At 34.9% G+C, this 27,917-nt stretch overlaps 2 protein-coding genes across 2 annotated transcripts; one reads left to right on the top strand and one right to left on the bottom strand.

Moving 5' to 3' along the window:
- Positions 1–13: 13 nt before the first annotated feature.
- On the bottom strand, positions 14–14,391 carry LOC144350892 (protein irg-1-like). Its single transcript, XM_085503469.1, has 3 exons — positions 14,102–14,391; positions 11,027–11,178; positions 14–1,350 (listed from the first exon to the last, which is right to left on the bottom strand). Exons 1-3 carry the CDS (start codon positions 14,241–14,243, stop codon positions 766–768), a joined length of 879 nt encoding a protein of 292 aa, XP_085359595.1. The 5' UTR covers positions 14,244–14,391; the 3' UTR covers positions 14–765.
- Positions 14,392–16,361: 1,970 nt separating this feature from the next.
- On the top strand, positions 16,362–27,917 carry LOC102801733 (S-phase kinase-associated protein 2-like). Its single transcript, XM_006824013.3, has 8 exons — positions 16,362–16,601; positions 19,002–19,137; positions 20,059–20,167; positions 20,322–20,522; positions 22,641–22,874; positions 23,175–23,302; positions 24,459–24,621; positions 24,936–27,917. The coding sequence occupies exons 1-8, from the start codon at positions 16,374–16,376 to the stop codon at positions 25,120–25,122; spliced, it is 1,386 nt and encodes a 461-aa protein (XP_006824076.3). The 5' UTR covers positions 16,362–16,373; the 3' UTR covers positions 25,123–27,917.

Raw genomic sequence — 27,917 nt, 5'->3', positions numbered from 1 at the left:
CAACAACTGCAAGTGGGTTTCAAGTTGAAGGTATAATTTGACTCCTGGAAATGCATTAAAATGCCTGTAAGGAGAAACAACCCCAAATTCACCTGAATAATATTTACTAGCAGTAAAAATCCATGGCTGTCTAACACCTTTTGTTGAATCAAAGGCAAGTTGGAATAATTAAACATTTGAAACTACTGCTACTGATCAAACCGACAGCTAATGTTATATTTGCTGATTTGCTGACACAAAGTGGTTTTGAAATCCTCAAATTCCCATAAATTTCTTGCAAACTATGTATTCTATTAGAAGTACATCTCCGATAGAAGTGCATATAAAATAATAGTATTTGTTGTATACTAAATCATTAAAATGATTGACCATAGAAACATCGGTCATTTACATAAACACATGTACCTTAAAACCATTAAATTTCACTGGCACTTAATTTCACCATTCAATGTTTTGAGCATCTTCACTGGGCTTTAAGTTCACGCACTTGGCAGGGAAAGATTGAGTTCCTTTGTTATATGTTCATGTGGATTTAATTTGGCGGTCTTTACAAATCATCAAAAATTACAAAATTAATAACCAGTGAATAATTGATGCATTCCCAACATCTGCAGTGTGTATAGGTTCACTAATGAACCTTTTTTTTTCTAAAAGTTCTGTTAAAAATGACTGAATTATTTTTTAAACTAAAACGTGTATCTCATCTTTACCAATGTCCATTAATATCTTCATTCATGTCCACACTATGTTTCTATGTTCATCTCTTCACTTGATTTCCTTCATTTTATTCTTAGCATTAACCTCTTCCAGATCTTCAGTTCTCTCATTTTCAGACGTAACATGATTAGTTGTGGTGGAATCAGTGACAATTGATGTTGTTTTTCTGGCAACTGTAGTTTCACCATCTTTTTCCATCTCTTCACTTGACTTCTCTGACTTGAATACCTTCATTTTATTCTCAACTTCAGTTCCCTTCTCAATCTCATGTTTCCCCATGGGTGAGTCTGTGACAGGTGATACCGTTTTCGGAACCATTGCTTCGCCTTCTTCAGTGAAAGATGATGCAAGTTCTCTGGTAATGGGAGATCCATCATCCTCAGTAGCTGATTTGCTGTCACCTTTCATGTATTCTAAACTTTGAGATTTAGCCTCTAAATCAGCAAGTTCTTCTCTTACACCAGTAAGAATGTACCCAAGTAGGTTCTTTCCTCTCCACTCTCTTTTAATCCTGGATTTGGGATTATTTTCAGCGAGTCCAATCCCCCATATTCTGTCAACTGGGCTGGCTTCGACCAAAGTTTTGCCTTCAGTTTTAAAAAGTTCTTTCTTCAAATGAGGATTCTGGGAGAACTGAAAACAAATCAAAGAAGGCATTGGAGGCAAAATTTGATGAGCATCGTATCACAATTTACAATCTATTTAAATAAATGCACAGAAATGGAATTCAACATCGCATACATGTAAGTACTCTCAGAAATGAGGTCCAGAACATTTGGTTACCTGAAATACTTAGTTATTGTTTGTCGAGTTGTAATTCACTGTAAAATTACCTGCAGTACTTAGTTACTGTGTGTTGATTTGTAATTCACTGTAACATTACCTGCAGTATTTAATTACTGTGTGTTGATTTGTGATTCACTGTAACATTACCTGCAGTACTTAGTTACTGTGTGTTGATTTGTAATTCACTGTAACATTACCTGCAGTACTTAGTTACTGTGTGTCAAGTTGTAATTCACTGTAACATTACCTGCAGTACTTAGTTACTGTGTGTTGATTTGTAATTCACTGTAACATTACCTGCAGTACTTAATTACTGTGTGTCAAGTTGTAATTCACTGTAACATTACCTGCAGTACTTAATTACTGTGTGTCGAGTTGTAATTCACTGTAACATTACCTGCAGTACTTTAGTTACTGTGTGTCAAGTTGTAATTCACTGTAACATTACCTGCAGTACTTAGTTACTGTGTGTCAAGTTGTAATTCACTGTAACATTACCTGCAGTACTTTAGTTACTGTGTGTCAAGTTGTAATTCACTGTAACATTACCTGCAGTACTTAGTTACTGTGTGTTGATTTGTAATTCACTGTAACAATACCTGCAGTACTTAGTTACTGTGTGTTGATTTGTAATTCACTGTAACATTACCTGCAGTACTTAATTACTGTGTGTCAAGTTGTAATTCACTGTAACATTACCTGCAGTACTTAATTACTGTGTGTCGAGTTGTAATTCACTGTAACTTTACCTGCAGTACTTTAGTTACTGTGTGTCGAGTTGTAATTCACTGTAACATTACCTGCAGTATTTAATTACTGTGTGTTGATTTGTAATTCACTGTAACAATACCTGCAGCACTTAATTACTGTGTGTCAAGTTGTAATTCACTGTAACATTACCTGCAGTACTTGGTTACTATGTGTTGATTTGTAATTCACTGTAACATTACCTGCAGTACTTAGTTACTGTGTGTAAAGTTGTAATTCACTGTAACATTACCTGCAGTACTTGGTTACTATGTGTTGATTTGTAATTCACTGTAACATTACCTGCAGTACTTGGCTACTGTGTGTTGATTTGTGATTCACTGTAACAATACCTGCAGTACTTAGTTACTGTGTATTGATTTGTAATTCACTGTAACATTACCTGCAGTACTTAATTACTGTGTGTCAAGTTGTAATTCACTGTAACATTACCTGCAGTACTTAATTACTGTGTGTCGAGTTGTAATTCACTGTAACTTTACCTGCAGTATTTAATTACTGTGTGTCAAGTTGTAATTCACTGTAACATTACCTGCAGTACTTGGTTACTATGTGTTGATTTGTAATTCATTGTAACATTACCTGCAGTACTTAGTTACTGTGTGTCAAGTTGTAATTCACTGTAACATTACCTGCAGTACTTGGTTACTATGTGTTGATTTGTAATTCACTGTAACATTACCTGCAGTACTTAGTTACTGTGTGTCAAGTTGTAATTCACTGTAACATTACCTGCAGTACTTGGTTACTGTGTGTTGATTTGCAATTCACTGTAACATTACCTGCAGTACTTAGTTACTGTGTGTCAAGTTGTAATTCACTGTAACATTACCTGCAGTACTTGGTTACTATGTGTTGATTTGTAATTCACTGTAACATTACCTGCAGTACTTAATTACTGTGTCAAGTTGTAATTCACTGTAACACTACCTGCATTACTCAGCTACTGTGTGTCAAGTTGTAATTTTACTGTGTGTCGAGTTGTAATTCACTGTAACTTTACCTGCAGTACTTTAGTTACTGTGTGTCGAGTTGTAATTAACTGTAACATTACCTGCAGTACTTAGTTACTGTGTGTCAAGTTGTAATTTTACTGTGTGTCGAGTTGTAATTCACTGTAACATTACCTGCAGTACTTAGTTACTGTGTGTTGATTTGTAATTCACTGTAACATTACCTACAGTACTTAATTACTGTGTGTCAAGTTGTAATTTACTGTAACATTACCTGCAGTACTTTAGTTACTGTGTGTCGAGTTGTAATTCACTGTAACTTTACCTGCAGTACTTTAGTTACTGTGTGTCGAGTTGTAATTCACTGTAACATTACCTGCAGTACTTAGTTACTGTGTGTCAAGTTGTAATTTTACTGTGTGTCGAGTTGTAATTCACTGTAACATTACCTGCAGTACTTTAGTTACTGTGTGTCAAGTTATAATTCACTGTAATTTTACCTGCAGTACTTAGTTACTGTGTGTTGATTTGTAATTCACTGTATCTTTACCAACAGTACTTAATTACTGTGTGTTGATTTGTAATTCACTGTAACATTACCTACAGTACTTAATTACTGAGTGTTGATTTGTAATTCACTGTAACATTACCTGCAGTACTTAATTACTGTGTCAAGTTGTAATTCACTGTAACACTACCTGCATTACTCAGCTACTTTGTGTCGAGTTGTCATTCACTGTAACATTACCTGCAGTACTTTAGTTACTGTGTGTAGAGTTGTAATTCACTGTAACATTACCTGCAGTACTTAATTACTGTGTGTTGATTTGTAATTCACTGTAACATTACCTACAGTACTTAATTACTGTGTGTTGATTTGTAATTCACTGTAACATTACCTGCAGTACTTAATTACTGTGTCAAGTTGTAATTCACTGTAACACTACCTGCATTACTCAGCTACTGTGTGTCAAGTTGTAATTTTACTGTGTCGAGTTGTCATTCACTGTAACATTACCTGCAGTACTTAGTTACTGTGTGTAGAGTTGTAATTCACTGTAACTTTACCTACAGTACTTTTTTAGTGTTTGTTGATTTGTAATTCACTGTAACAAAACCTGCAGTACTTAATTACTGTGTGTCAAGTTGTAATTCACTGTAGCATTACCTGCAGTACTTGGTTACTCTGTGTTGATTTGTAATTCACTGTAACATTACCTGCAGTACTTAATTACTGTGTGTTGATTTCTAATTCACTGTAACAATACCTGCAGTACTTAATTACTGTGTGTCAAGTTGTAATTCACTGTAACATTACCTGCAGTACTTGGTTACTGTGTGTTGATTTGTAATTCACTGTAACATTACCTGCAGTACTTGGTTACTGTGTGTCAAGTTGTAATTCACTGTAACATTACCTGCAGTATTTAATTACTGTGTGTTGATTTGTAATTCACTGTAACAATACCTGCAGCACTTAATTACTGTGTGTCAAGTTATAATTCACTGTAACATTACCTGCACTATTTAATTACTGTGTGTTGATTTGTAATTCACTGTAACAATACCTGCAGTACTAGGTCACTGTGTGTTGATTTGCAATTCACTGTAACATTACCTGCAGTACTTAGTTACTGTGTGTCAAGTTCTAATTCACTGTAACATTACCTGCAGTACTTAATTACTGTGTGTCAAGTTGTAATTCACTGTAACAATACCTGCAGTACTTAATTACTGTGTGTCAAGTTGTAATTCACTGTAACATTACCTGCAGTACTTGGTTACTATGTGTTGATTTGTAATTCACTGTAACATTACCTGCAGTACTTAGTTACTGTGTGTCAAGTTGTAATTCACTGTAACATTACCTGCAGTACTTAGTTACTGTGTGTCAAGTTGTAATTTTACTGTGTGTCGAGTTGTAATTCACTGTAACATTACCTACAGTACTTAATTACTGTGTGTCAAGTTGTAATTCACTGTAACATTACCTGCAGTACTTTAGTTACTGTGTGTCGAGTTGTAATTCACTGTAACTTTACCTGCAGTACTTTAGTTACTGTGTGTCGAGTTGTAATTCACTGTAACATTACCTGCAGTACTTAGTTACTGTGTGTCAAGTTGTAATTTTACTGTGTGTCGAGTTGTAATTCACTGTAACATTACCTGCAGTACTTTAGTTACTGTGTGTCAAGTTATAATTCACTGTAATTTTACCTGCAGTACTTAGTTACTGTGTGTTGATTTGTAATTCACTGTAACTTTACCAACAGTACTTAATTACTGTGTGTTAATTTGTAATTCACTGTAACATTACCTACAGTACTTAATTACTGTGTGTTGATTTGTAATTCACTGTAACAATACCTGCAGTACTTAATTACTGTGTGTCAAGTTGTAATTCACCGTAACATTACCTGCAGTACTTAGTTACTGTGTGTCAAGTTGTAATTCACTGTAACATTACCTGCAGTACTTAGTTACTGTGTGTAGAGTTGTAATTCACTGTAACTTTACCTACAGTACTTTTTTAGTGTTTGTTGATTTGTAATTCACTGTAACAAAACCTGCAGTACTTAATTACTGTGTGTCAAGTTGTAATTCACTGTAGCATTACCTGCAGTACTTGGTTACTCTGTGTTGATTTGTAATTCACTGTAACATTACCTGCAGTACTTAATTACTGTGTGTTGATTTGTAATTCACTGTAACAATACCTGCAGTACTTAATTACTGTGTGTCAAGTTGTAATTCACTGTAACATTACCTGCAGTACTTGGTTACTGTGTGTTGATTTGCAATTCACTGTAACATTACCTGCAGTACTTAGTTACTGTGTGTCAAGTTGTAATTCACTGTAACATTACCTACAGTACTTTTATAGTGTTTGTTGATTTGTAATTCACTGTAACAAAACCTGCAGTACTTAATTACTGTGTGTCAAGTTGTAATTCACTGTAGCATTACCTGCAGTACTTGGTTACTGTGTGTCAAGTTGTAATTCACTGTAACATTACCTGCAGTATTTAATTACTGTGTGTTGATTTGTAATTCACTGTAACAATACCTGCAGTACTTAATTACTGTGTGTCAAGTTATAATTCATTGTAACATTACCTGCAGTACTTTAGTTACTGTGTGTCAAGTTGTAATTCACTGTAGCATTACCTGCAGTACTTGGTTACTGTGTGTCAAGTTGTAATTCACTGTAACATTACCTGCAGTATTTAATTACTGTGTGTTGATTTGTAATTCACTGTAACAATACCTGCAGCACTTAATTACTGTGTGTCAAGTTATAATTCACTGTAACATTACCTGCAGTATTCAATTACTGTGTGTTGATTTGTAATTCACTGTAACAATACCTGCAGTACTAGGTCACTGTGTGTTGATTTGCAATTCACTGTAACATTACCTGCAGTACTTAGTTACTGTGTGTCAAGTTCTAATTCACTGTAACATTACCTGCAGTACTTAATTACTGTGTGTCAAGTTGTAATTCACTGTAACAATACCTGCAGTACTTAATTACTGTGTGTCAAGTTGTAATTCACTGTAACATTACCTGCAGTACTTGGTTACTATGTGTTGATTTGTAATTCACTGTAACATTACCTGCAGTACTTAGTTACTGTGTGTCAAGTTGTAATTCACTGTAACATTACCTGCAGTACTTAGTTACTGTGTGTCAAGTTGTAATTTTACTGTGTGTCGAGTTGTAATTCACTGTAACATTACCTACAGTACTTAATTACTGTGTGTCAAGTTGTAATTCACTGTAACATTACCTGCAGTACTTTAGTTACTGTGTGTCGAGTTGTAATTCACTGTAACTTTACCTGCAGTACTTTAGTTACTGTGTGTCGAGTTGTAATTCACTGTAACATTACCTGCAGTACTTAGTTACTGTGTGTCAAGTTGTAATTTTACTGTGTGTCGAGTTGTAATTCACTGTAACATTACCTGCAGTACTTTAGTTACTGTGTGTCAAGTTATAATTCACTGTAATTTTACCTGCAGTACTTAGTTACTGTGTGTTGATTTGTAATTCACTGTAACTTTACCAACAGTACTTAATTACTGTGTGTTGATTTGTAATTCACTGTAACATTACCTACAGTACTTAATTACTGTGTGTTGATTTGTAATTCACTGTAACAATACCTGCAGTACTTAATTACTGTGTGTCAAGTTGTAATTCACCGTAACATTACCTGCAGTACTTAGTTACTGTGTGTCAAGTTGTAATTCACTGTAACATTACCTGCAGTACTTAATTACTGTGTGTCAAGTTGTAATTCACTGTAACAATACCTGCAGTACTTAATTACTGTGTGTCAAGTTGTAATTCACTGTAACATTACCTGCAGTACTTGGTTACTATGTGTTGATTTGTAATTCACTGTAACATTACCTGCAGTACTTAATTACTGTGTGTCAAGTTGTAATTCACTGTAGCATTACCTGCAGTACTTGGTTACTCTGTGTTGATTTGTAATTCACTGTAACATTACCTGCAGTACTTAATTACTGTGTGTTGATTTGTAATTCACTGTAACAATACCTGCAGTACTTAATTACTGTGTGTCAAGTTGTAATTCACTGTAACATTACCTGCAGTACTTGGTTACTGTGTGTTGATTTGCAATTCACTGTAACATTACCTGCAGTACTTAATTACTGTGTGTTGATTTGTAATTCACTGTAACAATACCTGCAGTACTTAATTACTGTGTGTCAAGTTGTAATTCACTGTAACATTACCTACAGTACTTTTATAGTGTTTGTTGATTTGTAATTCACTGTAACAAAACCTGCAGTACTTAATTACTGTGTGTCAAGTTGTAATTCACCGTAGCATTACCTGCAGTACTTGGTTACTGTGTGTCAAGTTGTAATTCACTGTAACATTACCTGCAGTATTTAATTACTGTGTGTTGATTTGTAATTCATTGTAACATTACCTGCAGTACTTTAGTTACTGTGTGTCAAGTTGTAATTCACTGTAGCATTACCTGCAGTACTTGGTTACTGTGTGTCAAGTTGTAATTCACTGTAACATTACCTGCAGTATTTAATTACTGTGTGTTGATTTGTAATTCACTGTAACAATACCTGCAGCACTTAATTACTGTGTGTCAAGTTATAATTCACTGTAACATTACCTGCAGTATTCAATTACTGTGTGTTGATTTGTAATTCACTGTAACAATACCTGCAGTACTAGGTCACTGTGTGTTGATTTGCAATTCACTGTAACATTACCTGCAGTACTTAGTTACTGTGTGTCAAGTTCTAATTCACTGTAACATTACCTGCAGTACTTAATTACTGTGTGTCAAGTTGTAATTCACTGTAACAATACCTGCAGTACTTAATTACTGTGTGTCAAGTTGTAATTCACTGTAACATTACCTGCAGTACTTGGTTACTATGTGTTGATTTGTAATTCACTGTAACATTACCTGCAGTACTTAGTTACTGTGTGTCAAGTTGTAATTCACTGTAACATTACCTGCAGTACTTAGTTACTGTGTGTCAAGTTGTAATTTTACTGTGTGTCGAGTTGTAATTCACTGTAACATTACCTACAGTACTTAATTACTGTGTGTCAAGTTGTAATTCACTGTAACATTACCTGCAGTACTTTAGTTACTGTGTGTCGAGTTGTAATTCACTGTAACTTTACCTGCAGTACTTTAGTTACTGTGTGTCGAGTTGTAATTCACTGTAACATTACCTGCAGTACTTAGTTACTGTGTGTCAAGTTGTAATTTTACTGTGTGTCGAGTTGTAATTCACTGTAACATTACCTGCAGTACTTTAGTTACTGTGTGTCAAGTTATAATTCACTGTAACTTTACCAACAGTACTTAATTACTGTGTGTTGATTTGTAATTCACTGTAACATTACCTACAGTACTTAATTACTGTGTGTTGATTTGTAATTCACTATAACAATACCTGCAGTACTTAATTACTGTGTGTCAAGTTGTAATTCACCGTAACATTACCTGCAGTACTTAGTTACTGTGTGTCAAGTTGTAATTCACTGTAACATTACCTGCAGTACTTAATTACTGTGTGTCAAGTTGTAATTCACTGTAACAATACCTGCAGTACTTAATTACTGTGTGTCAAGTTGTAATTCACTGTAACATTACCTGCAGTACTTGGTTACTATGTGTTGATTTGTAATTCACTGTAACATTACCTGCAGTACTTAGTTACTGTGTGTCAAGTTGTAATTCACTGTAACATTACCTGCAGTACTTAGTTACTGTGTGTCAAGTTGTAATTCACTGTAACATTACCTGCAGTACTTGGTTACTATGTGTTGATTTGTAATTCACTGTAACATTACCTGCAGTACTTAGTTACTGTGTGTCAAGTTGTAATTCACTGTAACATTACCTGCAGTACTTGGTTACTAAGTGTTGATTTGTAATTCACTGTAACATTACCTGCAGTACTTAGTTACTGTGTGTCAAGTTGTAATTCACTGTAACATTACCTGCAGTACTTGGTTACTATGTGTTGATTTGTAATTCACTGTAACATTACCTGCAGTACTTAATTACTGTGTGTCGAGTTGTAATTCACTGTAACATTACCTGCAGTACTTTAGTTACTGTGTGTCAAGTTATAATTCACTGTAATTTTACCTGCAGTACTTAGTTACTGTGTGTTGATTTGTAATTCACTGTAACTTTACCAACAGTACTTAATTACTGTGTGTTGATATGTAATTCACTGTAACATTACCTACAGTACTTAATTACTGTGTGTTGATTTGTAATTCACTGTAACAATACCTGCAGTACTTAATTACTGTGTGTCAAGTTGTAATTCACCGTAACATTACCTGCAGTACTTAGTTACTGTGTGTCAAGTTGTAATTCACTGTAACAATACCTGCAGTACTTAATTACTGTGTGTCAAGTTGTAATTCACTGTAACATTACCTGCAGTACTTGGTTACTATGTGTTGATTTGTAATTCACTGTAACATTACCTGCAGTACTTAGTTACTGTGTGTCAAGTTGTAATTCACTGTAACATTACCTGCAGTACTTAGTTACTGTGTGTCAAGTTGTAATTCACTGTAACATTACCTGCAGTACTTGGTTACTATGTGTTGATTTGTAATTCACTGTAACATTACCTGCAGTACTTAGTTACTGTGTGTCAAGTTGTAATTCACTGTAACATTACCTGCAGTACTTGGTTACTAAGTGTTGATTTGTAATTCACTGTAACATTACCTGCAGTACTTAGTTACTGTGTGTCAAGTTGTAATTCACTGTAACATTACCTGCAGTACTTGGTTACTATGTGTTGATTTGTAATTCACTGTAACATTACCTGCAGTACTTAATTACTGTGTGTCAAGTTGTAATTCACTGTAACATTACCTACAGTACTTAATTACTGTGTGTTGAGTTGTAATTCACTGTAACATTACCTGCAGTACTTAATTACTGTGTGTCAAGTTGTAATTCACTGTAACATTACCCGCAGTACTTGGTTACTGTATGTTGATTTGTAATTCACTGTAACATTACCTGCAGTACTTAGTTACTGTGTGTCAAGTTGTAATTCACTGTAACATTACCTGCAGTACTTAGTTACTGTGTGTCAAGTTGTAATTCACTGTAACAATACCTGCAGTACTTGGTTACTGTGTGTTGATTTGTGATTCACTGTAACAATACCTGCAGTACTTAGTTACTGTGTGTTGATTTGTAATTCACTGTAACAATACCTGCAGTACTTGGTTACTGTGTGCTTAACATTACCTTTTCTAAACTTGCCCTCCTCACTATATCCTGGCAGCTGTCATTCCAGAGGGTCTGATCAAAATTTCTCACTTTTCTACCCAAGGCCTTCATTTTTCGTGGATCCGTTGTTTTCAGTACCTCACCAGCAGTCTCATCATCACCAAATAACACTGAAAAACACAGAAAAAAATGAAATCTTGATTAAGGATGAAAATAGTTACATTTTATCAAAAGGAATCACAAATTCATTTTTATATGAAACCCATATTTCTTGCCTTTCTTCAGAATTTATAGCTACATATAAAAATGTCAGTAACAAGAATTTAAATTAAGGGGAGCGTAGGAAATAAAATGGGCGGTGCATTGCGGTCATTGCCATAACATAAAAACATAAAAATAAAACATAATGGCTGCCAGTACGCTATTTTCAATCAAATCACAAAAGTTTCTAATGCATCCCTCATTATATAGATAGAGAGAGCAAGTTAATGTTTTTAACAAGCTGTCAGCAATGCACGTTTCAATAGAAGATAACATCACAAAATTAACAAATCTGAGAGAGGCCCACCTGTAGTATCTACATATATATGTATAATATCAAAGAAATCGAAAGTCAAAAATATCACTTTTTACCTAAAATTACAAAAATAATCACCAAAATTAAAGAATTAAAGATATCATGAAATGAACAAATTTAAGTGAGGTCTACTCCCCAAGGTACTTAGATTCACAGTCAATTCGTCCCAATTCACATTCGTCCCAACACATTCGTCCCACAAGTCGACTCGTCCCAATTCACATTCGTCCCACGAGTCGATTCGTCCCAATTCACATTCGTCCCATTTCACATTCGTCCCATTTATTTAATTTTTGGTCAGCATTACGATCTTGAGCAGGGTCAATTTCTATGCCAACTGTTACTGACACGCTAATTAATAACTCCACGTTGCATGTACGATGTATTTGTATTTATTAACTAATAACTCTACGTTGCATGTAAGGTGTATTTGTATTTATTTATTAACTAATAACTTGTACGTTGCATGTACGGTGTATTTGTATTTATTAACTAATAACTCTACGTTGCATGTAAGGTGTGTTTGTATTTATTACCTAATAACTTGTACGTTGCATGTACGGTGTATTTGTATTTATTAACTAATAACTCTACGTTGCGTGTACGGTGTATTTGTATTTATTAACTAATAACTTGTACGTTGCATGGACGATGTATTTGTATTTATTAACTAATAACTCTACGTTGCGTGTACGGTGTATTTGTATTTATTAACTAATAACTTATACGTTGCATGTACGATGTATTTGTATTTATTAACTAATAACTCTACGTTGCGTGTACGGTGTATTTGTATTTATTAACTAATAACTTATACGTTGCGTGTACGATGTATTTGTATTTATTAACTAATAACTCTACGTTGCATGTACGATGTATTTGTATTTATTAACTAATAACTTCTACATTGCGTGTAAGGTGTATTTGTTTTTATTAACTAATAACTCTACGTTGCGTGTACGATGTATTTGTATTTATTAACTAATAACTTGTCCGGTGTATTTGTATTTATTAACTAATAACCTGTACGTTGCGTGTAAGGTGTATTTGTTTTTATTAACTAATAACTCTACGTTGCATATAAGGTGTTGCATATAAGGACGAATCAACTTGTGGGACGAATCGACTTTGGGACGAATTAACTTGTGGGACGAATCGACTTGGGACGAATCGACTTGTGGGACGAAACGACTTGGGACGAATGTGATCTGGGAGGAATCGACCGTCCCCCGGTACTTATACACCAAGTATCAGGTTTGTAATTTTCAAGATTAAGGTAGCGAGACTATTATTTGTGTTGAAAATTACGATTTTCACATTTATTTATTAATTGATGAAATGCACCATAAACTTTCATATGATAAAGTCAATATAACATAGAATGTCATGTAAGTTGGTTAAAATATAGATTTTCTGAAGGGAAGCAAGGCAGCCTCAGTAGTGTTTTCCAAAATCAACAACACAGGTTAATCTGTGTGCCTATAAGTTTCAAAGATAAACTCAAGACAAAGCAATGTTAGGATGTGTTATCAGTAGCTATCTGACACACAATGAGTGTTTCCAAACATTTGAGTGGTTTGTCTCTGCCCCTGTTTGTTTCACAGATTAGTCATTTGCATATGAATGTGTCAGACACAAGGTCACACAGCCACTGAAAAAAAATCATTGATTTTGGTGTTTTCATATGTCGAATTTATCCAATTATAGCTATCCCATTCCTTTATTTTTTTGGTTTCCAATAGCCTTACACATTTGGATGTCCCTACACATGGTAAAACAGACCTTGATGGGAAAACAAATTGATTGTGCCGATAAACAAGCTTGAAAATCTTTGCTGTTACTTCATGGACGTTTTCTAGGAGTTTATGTTTTTCAAAATACAAGGTCTTTAACAAAAAATAACGTATACTTATTGTCGTCGGATTAACACCAAATTTTCACAGCTTTAAGGTGACAATGAGAGGAACTTGAATGTGTCCAGACAAACTATTTCATCGATTATTTACCAACGAGTTGTGGTTTGAGTTGGGGGCAATGCGACTAAAACAGTAATTGAAATTCAGGACACTATTTTTTAAAACGCGTTGCTTGAATAAAACTAACCAGACACATTCAATTTACCAGACTATTGAACAACTAGGAAAAGTGAAAAAAATACTTCTTATCGGAAGCATAAATGCGTAATTATTTTTTTTACAGAAAAAGTAATTTTTCACCTTTGATTGAGTAACGCGTCGTAGATTGCAGATACGGGCATGCAAAATACACTTGTGAAAAGCTTGAAGTCTGGCGATTCTAAAAATATATACTTTCCCGGGTCTATTTGTAGTCATTTAGACACAATTAGAAGATGAAAACAAGTATGCAAATAATAGTCCCGCTACCTTAAGTCGAAAAAGTAATAAGTTTTTTAGTGACCTTACTGTTGATATCTCCGGAGACAGTGTTGGGTCTAATAAATATACGTCAGACAAAGTCAATCAAACATTACCGATAATATTTTAAATATTATTTACCTGCTTTCTGATGCATCATGTACTGTTCGGCACATGAATACTTTATCCCTTCTACGGTGAACTCACTGGGATGCCATTGACTGAAAGGGGACTGTATCTTCCAAAAGAAAAAGTACGACTCTGGGATTCGGGCGGTCGCCATGTCATCTGATTCGATAGTTTCTGGACTTTTACTTGTGTTACTGTGATTATTCTATGTACAACTCAAGCAACATTTCAGATGTTGTGGTAACAAAGATCGCCACCGGTTTGTTTCCTTGGGTTGTGCAATGTCTATTTACTTCCGGGTTCGACTCTCGGCTTTTCTCGCGCGATGTTCTTTATCTTCGCGATACTTTGTGTGCACTTGATTGGGTACGATGGCAAGATGGCGGCAAAAACGAAGACAAGGAAATGTCGGAACAATGTGAAATGCTCCCAGATTGACGACAGTTCAAGCGAAAGTAAATCTCAACGACACAGGTAAGGCGTTTAAACGATGGTTATATGATTGATTCGTGACATTTTGAAGTATGTGACGAACTACTTGTATTTAAAACAAATTTAGCCTGCACTTTTGAATTGAATTTTTGATTGGCGTTCCAATGGAATTTCTCGCTCGCGCTTTCTATTAGCGGCTTGGTTTGTGCAAGAAACGCCAGTCGGGGATCAAACTTGCACACAGCTGAAAGTAAGTTTAAGTTCTACTTTTATTTAAGATATACCCAGCTGTTGATGACAATATCGCTGCCATGGCCAACAAAACACAAATGGAACAAGCTGGTGACTTGGATTGCAAGAAGTTTATCTAAACAATGACTATACTGCGAAGTAATTTATCATAATGTACTTCTATTGTAAATAGCATCTAGATAGGTTTGGTTGGATGTATTTTATATATACATATAGTGCATATCTGAAAGCATGACAGGAATTTCTCTAGTGAAGACAAACTTGGTTGATAAACAACATGTCTTGTTGCGATCAATCTGATTGAAATAAAATTTATTGTTTGAGCTTCTGAGCATAATTTTTTAAATTTACGCTGATCAATCTACTTGCCATCCATCATCCTGTTTTAAATTTACGCTGATCAATCTACTTGCCATCCATCATCCTGTTTTAAATTTACGCTGATCAATCTACTTGCCATCCATCATCCTTTGAATCATTGGTTGCAATCACGTCATCTTAGCAAATCAGACTCGAATATGGATGTGTGCACGTTTCTGCTAACATAATTTAAATTATTTATTAACTCGTAACCTACAGAAAGAAGTTAAAAGTTACAAAAGAAAATAACAAATAAAAATTAATCAAATTATAATGGCTAAGAGTTTAAAGCACAGCCAAAAACAGACTAAATTGAAATTGGTAACGAAAAAAAAAAAATATATATATATATATAAAATACTATAAGCAGAATATAAAAACAAAAACCCAAAGAACACGTAATAATATATGCACTGCTATGGATAGAACTAATCATAACGTGCCTACGCAAGTGGGAGGTGAATAGACTTCCTAACCTTTCCTCACAACTTTTTCCAACTTTTCAACAAGCCCTAGCAAATTAAATTCACTGGCAACAACAATGAATTGTAATGAGATGACAGCTTTATTGATGCTCTATTTTGTTTCAATGTTCACACCTTGAACAGTAGTATCTAGCATTGTTGTTAGTGTGTCACTGTGAGGTTTTTGGATTTTCCATCTAAGCATAGCATAAACATGGTAGTACACTGAACAGTTCTGGCAAAGTCATTTTGATACCCAATTTTGTATACTTATATCCAAAAGTGGAGATACAAAACATTTTATGTGTATTTACTGTAAAACTGCTATGATCTAGTTTCAGTAAAAAAGTGAAATTACAGCATGACAACTCCACTATGCTTCTTTAGAAGGGAGTTGTAAAATTTAGTAATTTAGTCCTTACTGCAGTCAGTCTTTCACTACAGATAGGACAGTGTCCTATGTAGGTGTATGACAGTTTCAATGTGACTTAAGTGTTTCCTATTCAGTTAATGATACACAAATCACAAATTGATATAATTGTGATTCACTCAATTTAGTGTTTGTCCAGAATGAGGTAAGGTCCCATAAATAACATGTTGATTTTGTAGTAGTATGAGGAAACCCTTGTATGAAAAAATTCTTTGAAGTTACAGCTCTGTGCCATTAACTTAAGTTTGTTTGTTCAGTAAATGATTCATTACATGTACTGTTTGCTTGATAATTGACATACAACTTTACCTATCTTTTATTTTTTTGTAGGAAAAGAAAAAATGACATGGATATTTTGACTCAGCCTGTTCATTTAACTTGGGACGTTGATGAGTCTTCTAAAATGACAATCTACAGCGACATGGGTGTTGGTGAATTGTTGTCTGCCACTGATGAAAATCACAATGAAAACGAGAATGAAGAAAATACTGATGGTCCAAATGGGAGCCAGTTTGTCACTCCATCGGAAAGTATTGTTCCTGCCTCCTCAGTTCTGAGAAATAGTCCATTAAAAGTGAGTATTAATGTTGTCGGCAAAATTATGTTTGAAGTCCTTTGAACATAGTTTTTGTTTAAATATAACCCTATAAAGATGACCTAATTTGAGAAAAATATTGTTTTTGATACAATTGCATAGTCATTTTGACCTTGCACATGGCTTACATGTATGTCACATGAAATGTTGTGTGAAAACAAAGGGTCAATCGTCACTTAATTCATTGAAATGTGAGAGGCCATCAGAGAAGGGCTTAACTTTTCAAGGTGGCGACACACACCCTGGTACATTTACTCTGTAAGTTGTCATCTTGTACTGTTATTCCTAAGGTCCACTCGACAAAACTTGATTTCAATATTTGGCGACCTGAAGACTCATTTTTTCACTTCATGTGATGTAATATATGTTAGTATCAGAGGAATCTCACTTGAGGGCACCCTTCTTTCAACAGAGTGTATTTTGTCTCGTTACCGATTACGTGGTGTTTGGAGTAACATCTGGTCCACGGCTATTGATTAAACATGTACATCTGTCCCATATCTGGTATGCACAGCTTTATTGGTGTTTGCTACAGAGATATTATTTAAATCATTGAAGGCCCTTCTGCACTTTCCTCTTCGTTTTTTTTTTTTTCTAGATTGAGAGCAGACTTTGCTATTACCGTACTCGATCGCGTTAGCGCCCAGGGGCCTCAACTCAGAAAATCACTTTCTGCCATTATGCATTTGCATTTGACCTGCAGCAGCATCCTTTGACCTAATGGGTCAAGTTGGTTATTTACCAATCAGAATGCTGTGTTGTACTGACGCGATTCTTCGGAAATTTCCGAAGACTTTCCGGTAACGCAATGTGGAAGTGAATTATCGATGTCGAAGTACGATCTGTTGGAATTGATTTCAGCGAATAAACGACATGGTTTTTCCCAAAAACTAGTAATATTTACCACATTTTACTTGTATTAACAGGTCATTGTCGAAACGTAGTTTACGCACGGTTACCGTGTTCTACGCATTTACAACATGTTCACAGCGGTCAATATCGACGCTGTATCATATAAAAACAATTACCAAGATTCGTTATGCAAGACCAAGTTTTAAATTAGTTGCATTTTGAAGGGGTGGGCGCTTTGCCGAATGTGACCGCAAATATAAAAATTGTGCAAAAGTGGGAGGTGGGCGCTTGCCCGGGCATGGGCGTTAAGGCATTCGAGTACGGTACATCCATTTAGGGTCAGCGTTTTAAGCATTGTTATTAACGAGTACGACATCGTCACCCTATATTCATTGTTGTCATGAGAACTGCAGACAGTATGAGACCAGATCTTTCCATCCGCGTAAACTACACTAAGTTAATACACTAAGTCAATAAATATATTCAAGAAAAAAAACAGAATGAAGATAGCTCAAGCGTATCCAACAACCATGTTTACATCTCCATTTTTAAAGTGACCTGACTTGCTGGTCATGTGACAATCTAATTGTGAAAATTTGTGGTATACGAATACTAATTAGGGCAGTTTGCACCCTTAACTGCTTAAAACAGGAGGTGCAATTTGGCGCAATCACACTGTAGTAAATAAATAGCATATATCTACATTCGTTGTGGTTTTTAGACCATTCAGTGTTTCGCATATCATGAAAACCATATATTGATTTCTGTATACGCCGAAAACATCGATGAAAAAACATAGGTCAAAAATGCTATTTACAACCGTTAAGATTCAGTGCAGTGTGAGTGATGAGAGTATATCGTCGACGATGCCCCTTGTTTGGATGATAGTTTTATTTCAAATTACACAAAAGTCTGTGAACAATCTGCTTGATGTTCCTGTGACAATTGTCCCATGATTTGCCAGTGCAGCCCCGTGAATACATGGACGAAAATGTTTCCACCACCACCCTACGAACTCAAGATTGCATACTCCAGCATCCAGACTTTGAAATAATTTGCACGCACAGTGCAGTACTGGAAACAGCACTTATTAGACAGTTGGGCACAAAAAAAAATGCCTGTCTCGATCAATCACACATCCATAATGTTTGTATGTTGATACACTTGTAAATAACATTAACGTAAAAGTCGAAACAACCTAGGCTAGAAGTCAGTTCACCAGTCCAGCCAACTATGGCTCCCTAAGTTGCTTATATTTAATCAGATACTATTTCGTCATCATGCTTTGTTACCTTACCTGTTTATACCTCATGAGGGCGTTTTTTTATGGCAAGATGGTGCAAACGGAAGTCCTTCGCAGGTTTATGGTTTCTCATATTTAAATCATCATAACTCTGAAGATAATCATTTATTTTATTTTATTTTAAATTTATAATCCATGTACATGACCAAAATAGGCTCTATTTAGTTCCCCTTTAATGTTTTCTGTAAGTTTTTTAATCAATGTTTTTGTTTCGATTGTTGCAGCCTCAGTGTAGCAACAATACTCGCCACCATAATGAAGTCAATAACTATAAATACAGTGGTGTAGTGACACCAAAAGTTGCTGAACATTTACAGGCTACATGTCTACGTCTGTGGCCAGCGTCTACTCCAGGCACAGGTAAGTCGGCAAATATATCGGGTCCTGCTACCCTTGTTGGCAACATTTGCCAAATGGCAAAATGGATACCTTCTAGGTTTTATCCAGGTGTCCCAAATGGAAATGTTGAATGTCTACTTTTGGTCATCATGAAAATTTGCTTTCCATCATGCCTGTTGACCTTTTGGCCTACCTTTTTCACAGACTGCAACCTATCTGCCGTTGGGGACACACTAATCATAACACTATGTCAAGACAACTGAAATACTGCATTCTGAGTAAATCCGTACTGGTTGAGGTAGCACACAAGCTGCCATGACGTTCAGTTTCCACTACAGCCAGGCATTTTTTTAGACAGTTCAGTTATTATTGTTGTCAATTATCAGAAAATCCTCTATAACATTTGTTGCCACTATTTTTGCACTAATATCAAATGAATTACTTTATAATAATGATTTTCTTGTTTACCACCAGTCCCCTTTTTTACCACAAATTAGCAAAATAGTTCTGTTTATAGTCTGCACCTTTTCTTCAGAAGATTAGGGCAAAAATAGACATTTTTTCGGGTGAAAATTGACACATATTTTGTCTATTGGCTCCGAAATTAGAATACATGTATAAGAAAAAAGTGCTGAAAAATTTGGCCGAGAAAATATGGTGGTGAAAAGGTTAATCAATCAGATGCAATTCTGAATATGATTCATTATATCACTAATTTTAATTACTCATTTAAGAGTTAGGTTTAGACAATCTCTTCAGATGTTTTTCAAACCATACTGATCTTATCAGCTTTTCATACACATTGCCCTTGTCAATTATTTAGATAAGAAAGGAGCTATTTGTGAGGTCTGTTGATAAGTTTTTTGTTTGGATACAGAAATAAGCATGGGTTCATTGTAGTTTCATTTTTATTGTCATAGTTGCAATTCTTTGTTTTTGCAGATTATTTTAGTCATATGTCAGATGAGATTGTTTTAAATGTTTTCAAATGGTTACCCCTGACAACCATGGCAAAGTGTGCTAGAGTCTGTCGCCGCTGGAGTTCACTTGCGTAAGTACATATACCTGAAGTATGTGCTGTTCGTTGATCAATTAAAACAATAAGAATTGTTTATTTTGCTCTATTATGAAACAAGAGTTGTTATACAAGTTGTTTTATCACAATTGAACATGTGAGTAAGGGAACAAACTGATTTCCTCTTCAGTTTTGATGAATCCCTGTGGAGAAGACCTTTTTTGACTGGAAAGACTTTTAAAGATGGTCAAATTGGGAAAATCTTTCTCCGTGGAATGACAGCTGGCAAGTTTACCAAATCAGATATTATTGGGCCAGCATATGATAGTAAAGATTTGGCTGATTTAAAAAAAGAAGAAGACGTAATTATACTTAGAAGGAAATCAAAGAAGTGAGTATTATATTTCAACTTCACTGCATTTAAAAATGTTATTATAGTTGATTCAATCATTCATTCAAAGCTGTACAAATAATAATTTTTCAATAATTCTTTTTAGTCCCCGTTCGGACGTAGTCCGAAAACGGGGACTTATGTTTTGCCGTGTGTGCGTCCGTGATCACCTGTATCTCGAACATGCATGGACCGATTAAGTTCAAACTTCACTCATACATCACATATTATATGGGACATATGCACATGCATTTTTTTCATGATCCGATTATCGATAGCCGAATAGCAGCCATTTTAAGGCCGAAAATGCATCAAAATTGCACATTTTCACCATTCCGGACCCGGATCTCAGTTATGCGTGGACGGATTTTGTTCAAATTTGGTACATACATTAAACATAATAGGACCTTGATGCACGTCATTTTTTCTTTGGATCGGGTTTGAAATGGCCGACTGGCGGCCATTTTGTTTTAAAGAATTCAGTTCTGGATCCGTATCTGAGACATGCTTGGATTGATCGAGTTCAAACTTCACACACACAAGGTACATCATGTCACAAATATGTATGTGCATTTGTTTCATGATCTCATTAACGATAGCCAAATGGCGGCCGCGTTAAGGCCGAAAATGCATAGAAATCGCACATTTTCACCATTCCGAACCCGGATCTCAGTTATGCATGGACGGATTTTGTTCAAATTTGGTACATACATTAAACATAATTGGACCTTGATGCACGTCATTTTTTTTTTTTTTGGATCAAGTTCGAAATGGCCGACTGGCAGCCATTTTGTTTTAAAGAATTCAGTTCTGGATCCGTATCTGAGACATGCTTGGATTGATTGTGTTCAAACTTCACACACACAAGGTACATCATGTCACAAATATGTATGTGCATTTTTTTCATGATCCGATTAACGATAGCCGAATAGCGGCCATTTTAAGGCGGAAAATGCATCAAAATTGCACATTTTCACCATTCCGGACCCGGATCTCAGTTATGTGTGAACGGATTTTGTTCAAATTTGGTACATACATTAAACATAATAGGACCTTGATGCACGTCATTTTTTTTCCCGGATCAAGTTCGAAATGGCCGACTGGTGGCCATTTTGTTTTAAAGAATTCAGTTCTGGATCCGTATCTGAGACATGCTTGGATTGATTGTGTTCAAACTTCACACACACAAGGTACATCATGTCACAAATATGTATGTGCATTTTTTTCATGATCCGATTAACGATAGCCGAATAGCGGCCATTTTAAGGCCGAAAATGCATCAAAATTGCACATTTTCACCATTCCGGACCCGGATCTCAGTTATGCGTGGACGGATTTTGTTCAAATTTGGTACATACATTAAACATAATAGGACCTTGATGCACGTCATTTTTTCTTTGGATCGGGTTTGAAATGGCCGACTGGCGGCCATTTTGTTTTAAAGAATTCAGTTCTGGATCCGTATCTGAGACATGCTTGGATTGATCGAGTTCAAACTTCACACACACAAGGTACATCATGTCACAAATATGTATGTGCATTTGTTTCATGATCTCATTAACGATAGCCAAATGGCGGCCGCGTTAAGGCCGAAAATGCATAGAAATCGCACATTTTCACCATTCCGAACCCGGATCTCAGTTATGCATGGACGGATTTTGTTCAAATTTGGTACATACATTAAACATAATTGGACCTTGATGCACGTCATTTTTTTTTTTTTTTGGATCAAGTTCGAAATGGCCGACTGGCAGCCATTTTGTTTTAAAGAATTCAGTTCTGGATCCATATCCAAGACATGTATGGATTGATCAAGTTCAAACTTCACACACACATGGTACATCATGTCACAAATAGATATGTGTATTTGTTTCATGATCTGCTTAGCAATAGCTGAATGATGGCCACTTTAAGGGCAAAAATGCATCAAAATCACGTATTTTCACAATTCCGTAACCGGATCTCAGTCATGCATGGATGGATTTTGTTCAGATTTAGTACAATGTGTTGTACATATGCAGGTGCATTTCGGTCATGATCTGCTTTGAATGTATATGTCACTCAAATATGAACGGAACGGCGACGTGTCATTGACAATGACTTGTTATTTTTTCCCAGGTGTGTAAGAGTGCAATACATAGATATGTCACAGTGCCATGTAAATCCTAATTCATTAGCCGATCTATTACAACCATGTCATCAGTTACGTAAACTATGTCTGGAGTGTTGTGAAGTCAATGACAGAGTGCTGCATAGTTTGACTCGGTCACCTGATTTAGAAGTGTTAAATCTGTGTATGTGTGCTGGGATTACTGCACAAGGCATCACAAAGTTCTTGAACAGCTGTCAAAAGTAGGTTTAATAAAATTGTATATTGAGTGAAACGTGTGTTAAAAAAAAAGAAGAAAGATTATGAAAATGGATTTGGTTATATAAATACGTTCACAGAGAAAAGAATGGGAAAGGTTGTTCGATTAAATAGGTTTTTGGATTACACACATTTCCATACATGTATAAAAAATTAGCTGTGGCTGACTTTTTATTTTAATTGATTCATTCGGTTTACCGGACATAGTGAACAGGAATGTAGAATATTTGTGAAAACATTATGTAATCATTGTCTTTTAAAAGTCTTTAATTCCATTGTTTCAGTTTAAAATCTCTGAATATTTCCTGGACTAGCTTAGACAGGGTGACCTTAGTGGCAGTTGTCAATCACTTACCCAATACACTACAGAAACTTAACATCGGGGGATTTCGACATTTATTAACTGATGATGGTAAGTGCTGAAGCATAACAAAAATAATCTAGTGATAAATTAATGGATGCTGCATAGTGAGTCACATGCTATCAATATCATACAAATCTTCTATTCCATTGTTTGCTGTCTACTAGCAGTACCTTTTATTCCAATGTTTGCTGTCTAGTCACAATACCTTCTATTCCATTGTTTGCTGTCTACTCGCAGTGCCTTCTATTCCATTGTCTGCTGTCTACTCGCACTGCCTTCTATTCCATTGTTTGCTGTCTACTACCTTCTATTCCATTGTTTGCTGTCTACTCGCAGTGCCTTCTATTCCATTGTTTGCCGTCTACTAGCAGTACCTTCTATTCCATTGTTTGCTGTCTACTCGCAGTGCCTTCTATTCCATTGTTTGCTGTCTACTCGCAGTGCCTTCTATTCCATTGTTTGTTGTCTACTCGCAGTACCTTCTATTCCAATGTTTGCTGTCTACTCGCAGTGCCTTCTATTCCATTGTTTGCTGTCTACTCGCAGTACCTTCTATTCCATTGTTTGCTTGTACCTTCTATTCCATTGTTTGCTTTCTACTCGCAGTACCTTCTATTCCATTGTTTGCTTTCTACTCGCAGTACCTTCTATTCCATTGTTTGCTTTCTACTCGCAGTACCTTCTATTCCATTGTTTGCTTTCTACTCGCAGTACCTTCTATTCCATTGTTTGCTGTCTACTCACAGTACCTTTTATTCCATTGTTTGCTGTCTACTCGCAGTGCTTTCTATTCAACTGTTTGCTGTATACTATAAGGACTTGTATTCTCAATATTCTCAAGACACTCAATTCCAAAATATTTCAGAATATTAAATAGTCTTTTCATCATTTCTATTGTCTTCTCCTTTGTACAGAAGTAATAATGATATGTCTTGTTTTTTCATCATTTCTATTGTCTTCTCCTTTGTACAGAAGTAATAATGATATGTCTTGTCTTTTCATCATTTCTATTGTCTTCTCCTTTGTACAGAAGTAATAATGACATGTCTTGTCTTTTCATCATTTCTATTGTCTTCTCCTTTGTACAGAAGTAATAATGATATGTCTTGACTTTTCATCCTTTTTATTGTCTTCTCCTTTGTACAGAAGTAATAATGATATGTCTTGTCTTTTCATCATTTCTATTGTCTTCTTCTTTGTACAGAAGTTATAATGATCGGAGTACGATGTCCCAACTTGGTGGAACTAGACCTCAGTGATTCAGCCTTATTGAGCTCTGTGTCCATCCACTTTCTGATGGACAGGCTGTGTAATTTACAGTTTTTAGCTCTCAGCAGATGTTACAATATTCCTATCTCAACTCTTGTGTAAGTATGAACACCCTGTATAAACCTCTATTTCCCCTCAAAGCGCTCTCTAGTGTTCTCAAATGCTCAAAATTCAATGAAATGAACAAAAGAAACTTTTTACGTCACTGAAACATAACAAAAACTAATCACTGGTATTCTTTTTTAAATGAAATTATAATTATGCTGTTTAATTCAGGCCTTTTCTTCTGAAAATGGCCAACAATCCAAAGATAGCTACCACTGAAAAATTTGTTTTGTCAGAAATGTGTGTGGATAAGTACACCAGTCGTCATTTTTCACAATTCCTAAAAAAGACGGTGTTTGTTTTACAGGCAATTAGGTGCTATGCAGTGTTTGGTAGCCCTAAACATCTTTGGTTTGCTCCAAGATGCTGGTCTTCAGAACATCAAAGCCAGTATGCCACGTGTGGAAATCAACCGTTATCCTTTCTCAAGCATTGCCAGACCTACAACTGGACATCGCAGGAAAAGTATCTGGGGAATTAGATGTTATGAGTGAAAAAAAAACAAAAAAATGTTCCCATGAGTACTATGCATTGTCCCATCGTTCCTCTTCTTGACAATACTTTGTTTACTGATGCATCTTTACAGTGACCATAGTTTTGGTAGTACTATATGAAAGCTGTTAATCATTGTCAACTTTAAACATTAAGGTTGTATTGTCAGCAAAACTTAATTCAAACTCAAATCTAAAAATGTTGGTTTTGCACTGATCGAAAGCTGGTGTATTTCACAGTTTATTATTGGTCTTTGCTTACAGTAAATTCCATTCTTCATTGCTGTTCGGATTCTACTTTGTGTGTGCGCTAAACACAACTAACTTAGGAAGTACTGAAATTATTTTTCGCTGAGAGATTCAATGATTCAGTTAAAATAAAATCCAGTGAATATACCTTTTTTTCTATATTTTACATTGTCAATAATCAGTGAAAATAAATTCCATACAAAACACCCAATAAGTCTTTTCAGCAAAAATGTAATCCAGCTAAAATAAAGTATTTTTCAGTATATAGTGTTGAAATTTTATTCAAATGCAATGGTAACTTGATTAAAATAATTCAAAAGGAATCAAACTAATAGCTATGTAGGAAACATCCCAAGAGTATAGTGGGGCTCAGACCAATTTGAAAAAAAAATTGATATAAAATGCTTCCCATCCAATATTTATTTTGTAATCTGTCTTTGAATATCAGAAAATTTATGGCACCCTAAGATAGTGAAAACTGAATCTCAACCAAATCCACAAAACTTCTGATATGAATATCTTGCAAATAGCATCATAGTAATAGTATTCATCACGGTACACAGGTTTTAAACCAAATTTTTCTATCAATATAACATTAAAAAAATAGATAAGATAAGTTTGACTTAATTCATGGCATAAAAATCACTAGCCTGACTGTTCTATAAACTACAAAAGCGTTGTCTTATGACATGAACCGATTTTGTAGCATAATCTAAACAAATGACACTATTTGTATGAAATATTAATATTTGTAAATATTTTATTAATTTATACTTTTAAAATGTTATATGATGTTTCTTTTCTTCGTTTTAATTCTATTTTTCTTTTTAAGATTTAACTGTTCAGTATTAAACATTAATTATTTTAGGAAAAGGTAGTACTCAGGTGTTTAAAACAAGTTAGGTCCATTTCATTTAAAATACAGAACAAATAAATCACACACTGACTCATAAGGGCTCAGCAGAGTTCTTGATAAAAACATAGATTATGATTTTGAAAGTATCTAGAATTTGTACTGTTTAATTCATAGGATATTTGTACTTGACTGTAATGCATGTAATGAATTTATAGTCAGTTACAAATGTACATGTAAGAAAGAAAGGTAATTCATGTGCACCGTATTTGCCTCTGTTACACTAACTAAAAATAGTTCATGTATTGTATTTGCTTTGTTAGAAGTGCATCTCCAAAAATTGCATTCATTTTATGTTGCTCCATTAAAATATCACCAATTTTAACTTAAAGACACACCTCTGTCATTTACATATAGTAATTTCTATACTAAATGCATGCTCCTCTGATATGCTATTAACAGTTTTGTAGACACTGAACATGGGTTGACTTGAACTCCCTCGGTTGCATATCATATTTGCTTTTCGCAACCATCATGTTATTCCGTTCTCAGCAACTCGTAGACTTGGTCCTTATTCAAAGTCAGAAAATGGACTTATGATTGATCTTGCCAATTACATGCACTCGCACCTTATCTTGGCCATGCCTGGACATGGTATTTTCAAACTTCTCACCCACATTATACATTTTGCAATACATTGTATATGCACGTGTATTTGTTTTATACTATACATTTCAGGATGGTCAAATGGTGCCCATGTTGGTGCTAAAAATTCATTAAAATCAAATAGCTATGGTATTTGAGTATGATCTCAGTCCTATATGGGTGAATTTCTTTTACATTTGGTATGGGACCTTGATGCATTTCATTTTTTTTATCAGATTCAAATTGACTATTTTCTGGCCATTTTGTTTTGATTGCTGTCCCAAAGCCACATCTCATGCCATTTTAATGTGAAAAATGCACGAAAATCAAGCATTTTTTGACATCCAGGAACCAGATCTCTGTCATATATGAATGTTTTGTTCAAACATTAGGACCCAGATTTTTTTTGTTCAGGATTCAACTGACTTGTCTTAATTGATTGCAGTCAAACTTTACACCTACATTACACATGTGCTAGGGTATCATCTTTGCCAGTGAAGTTTTATTAATTCCCAGTTACCTCACTGTTGTATCTTGGCAAAATGTCAGTAATAAACCTGTTTTCACTGTAAATCAAATCAAACAGCCTGTGCTCTGATGCCTTTCAAAGGTAAATCAATTGCTGATAGAGCAAGTGTGTTAGCTTCCAAAATTTAAGTTTAATAATGAATTCAATTTATAATCAAGTGTTAAACGCACATATTCCAATTCAGGTAGTGAGGTACTACAAGATATTGCATCTAGTCATATTCCAAATAAATGATATGGAGTTAATTTAACATGTAACTGCACATTTTAATTCTTACATTTCATGCTAATTAATGTGTAGATTCAGTGGATAATAAGTAAACTAATATCAACAATTCTTATCCATCCAAATCTTATTTTAAAGTACTACTACCCGTATATTTTTTAGACTTATTGAACTTATTGATGATTTTAATGACAAATAAGCTCTTTGATATGTATCAAGACTGTTAAAAATTTGGAATTGTCATTCTGTTTATTGTAATTGTATAGAAGAAATAAAAATTTGTTTTTTCACTTCTAA

The sequence above is a fragment of the Saccoglossus kowalevskii genome, chromosome 9 (genome assembly GCF_978046115.1).
Source record: "Saccoglossus kowalevskii chromosome 9, keSacKowa6.1, whole genome shotgun sequence".
In the NCBI taxonomy this organism is placed as follows: Eukaryota; Metazoa; Hemichordata; class Enteropneusta; family Harrimaniidae; genus Saccoglossus; species Saccoglossus kowalevskii.
Note: the sequence above shows the minus strand (reverse complement) of the source record. Positions and strands in the feature narration are given on the sequence as shown.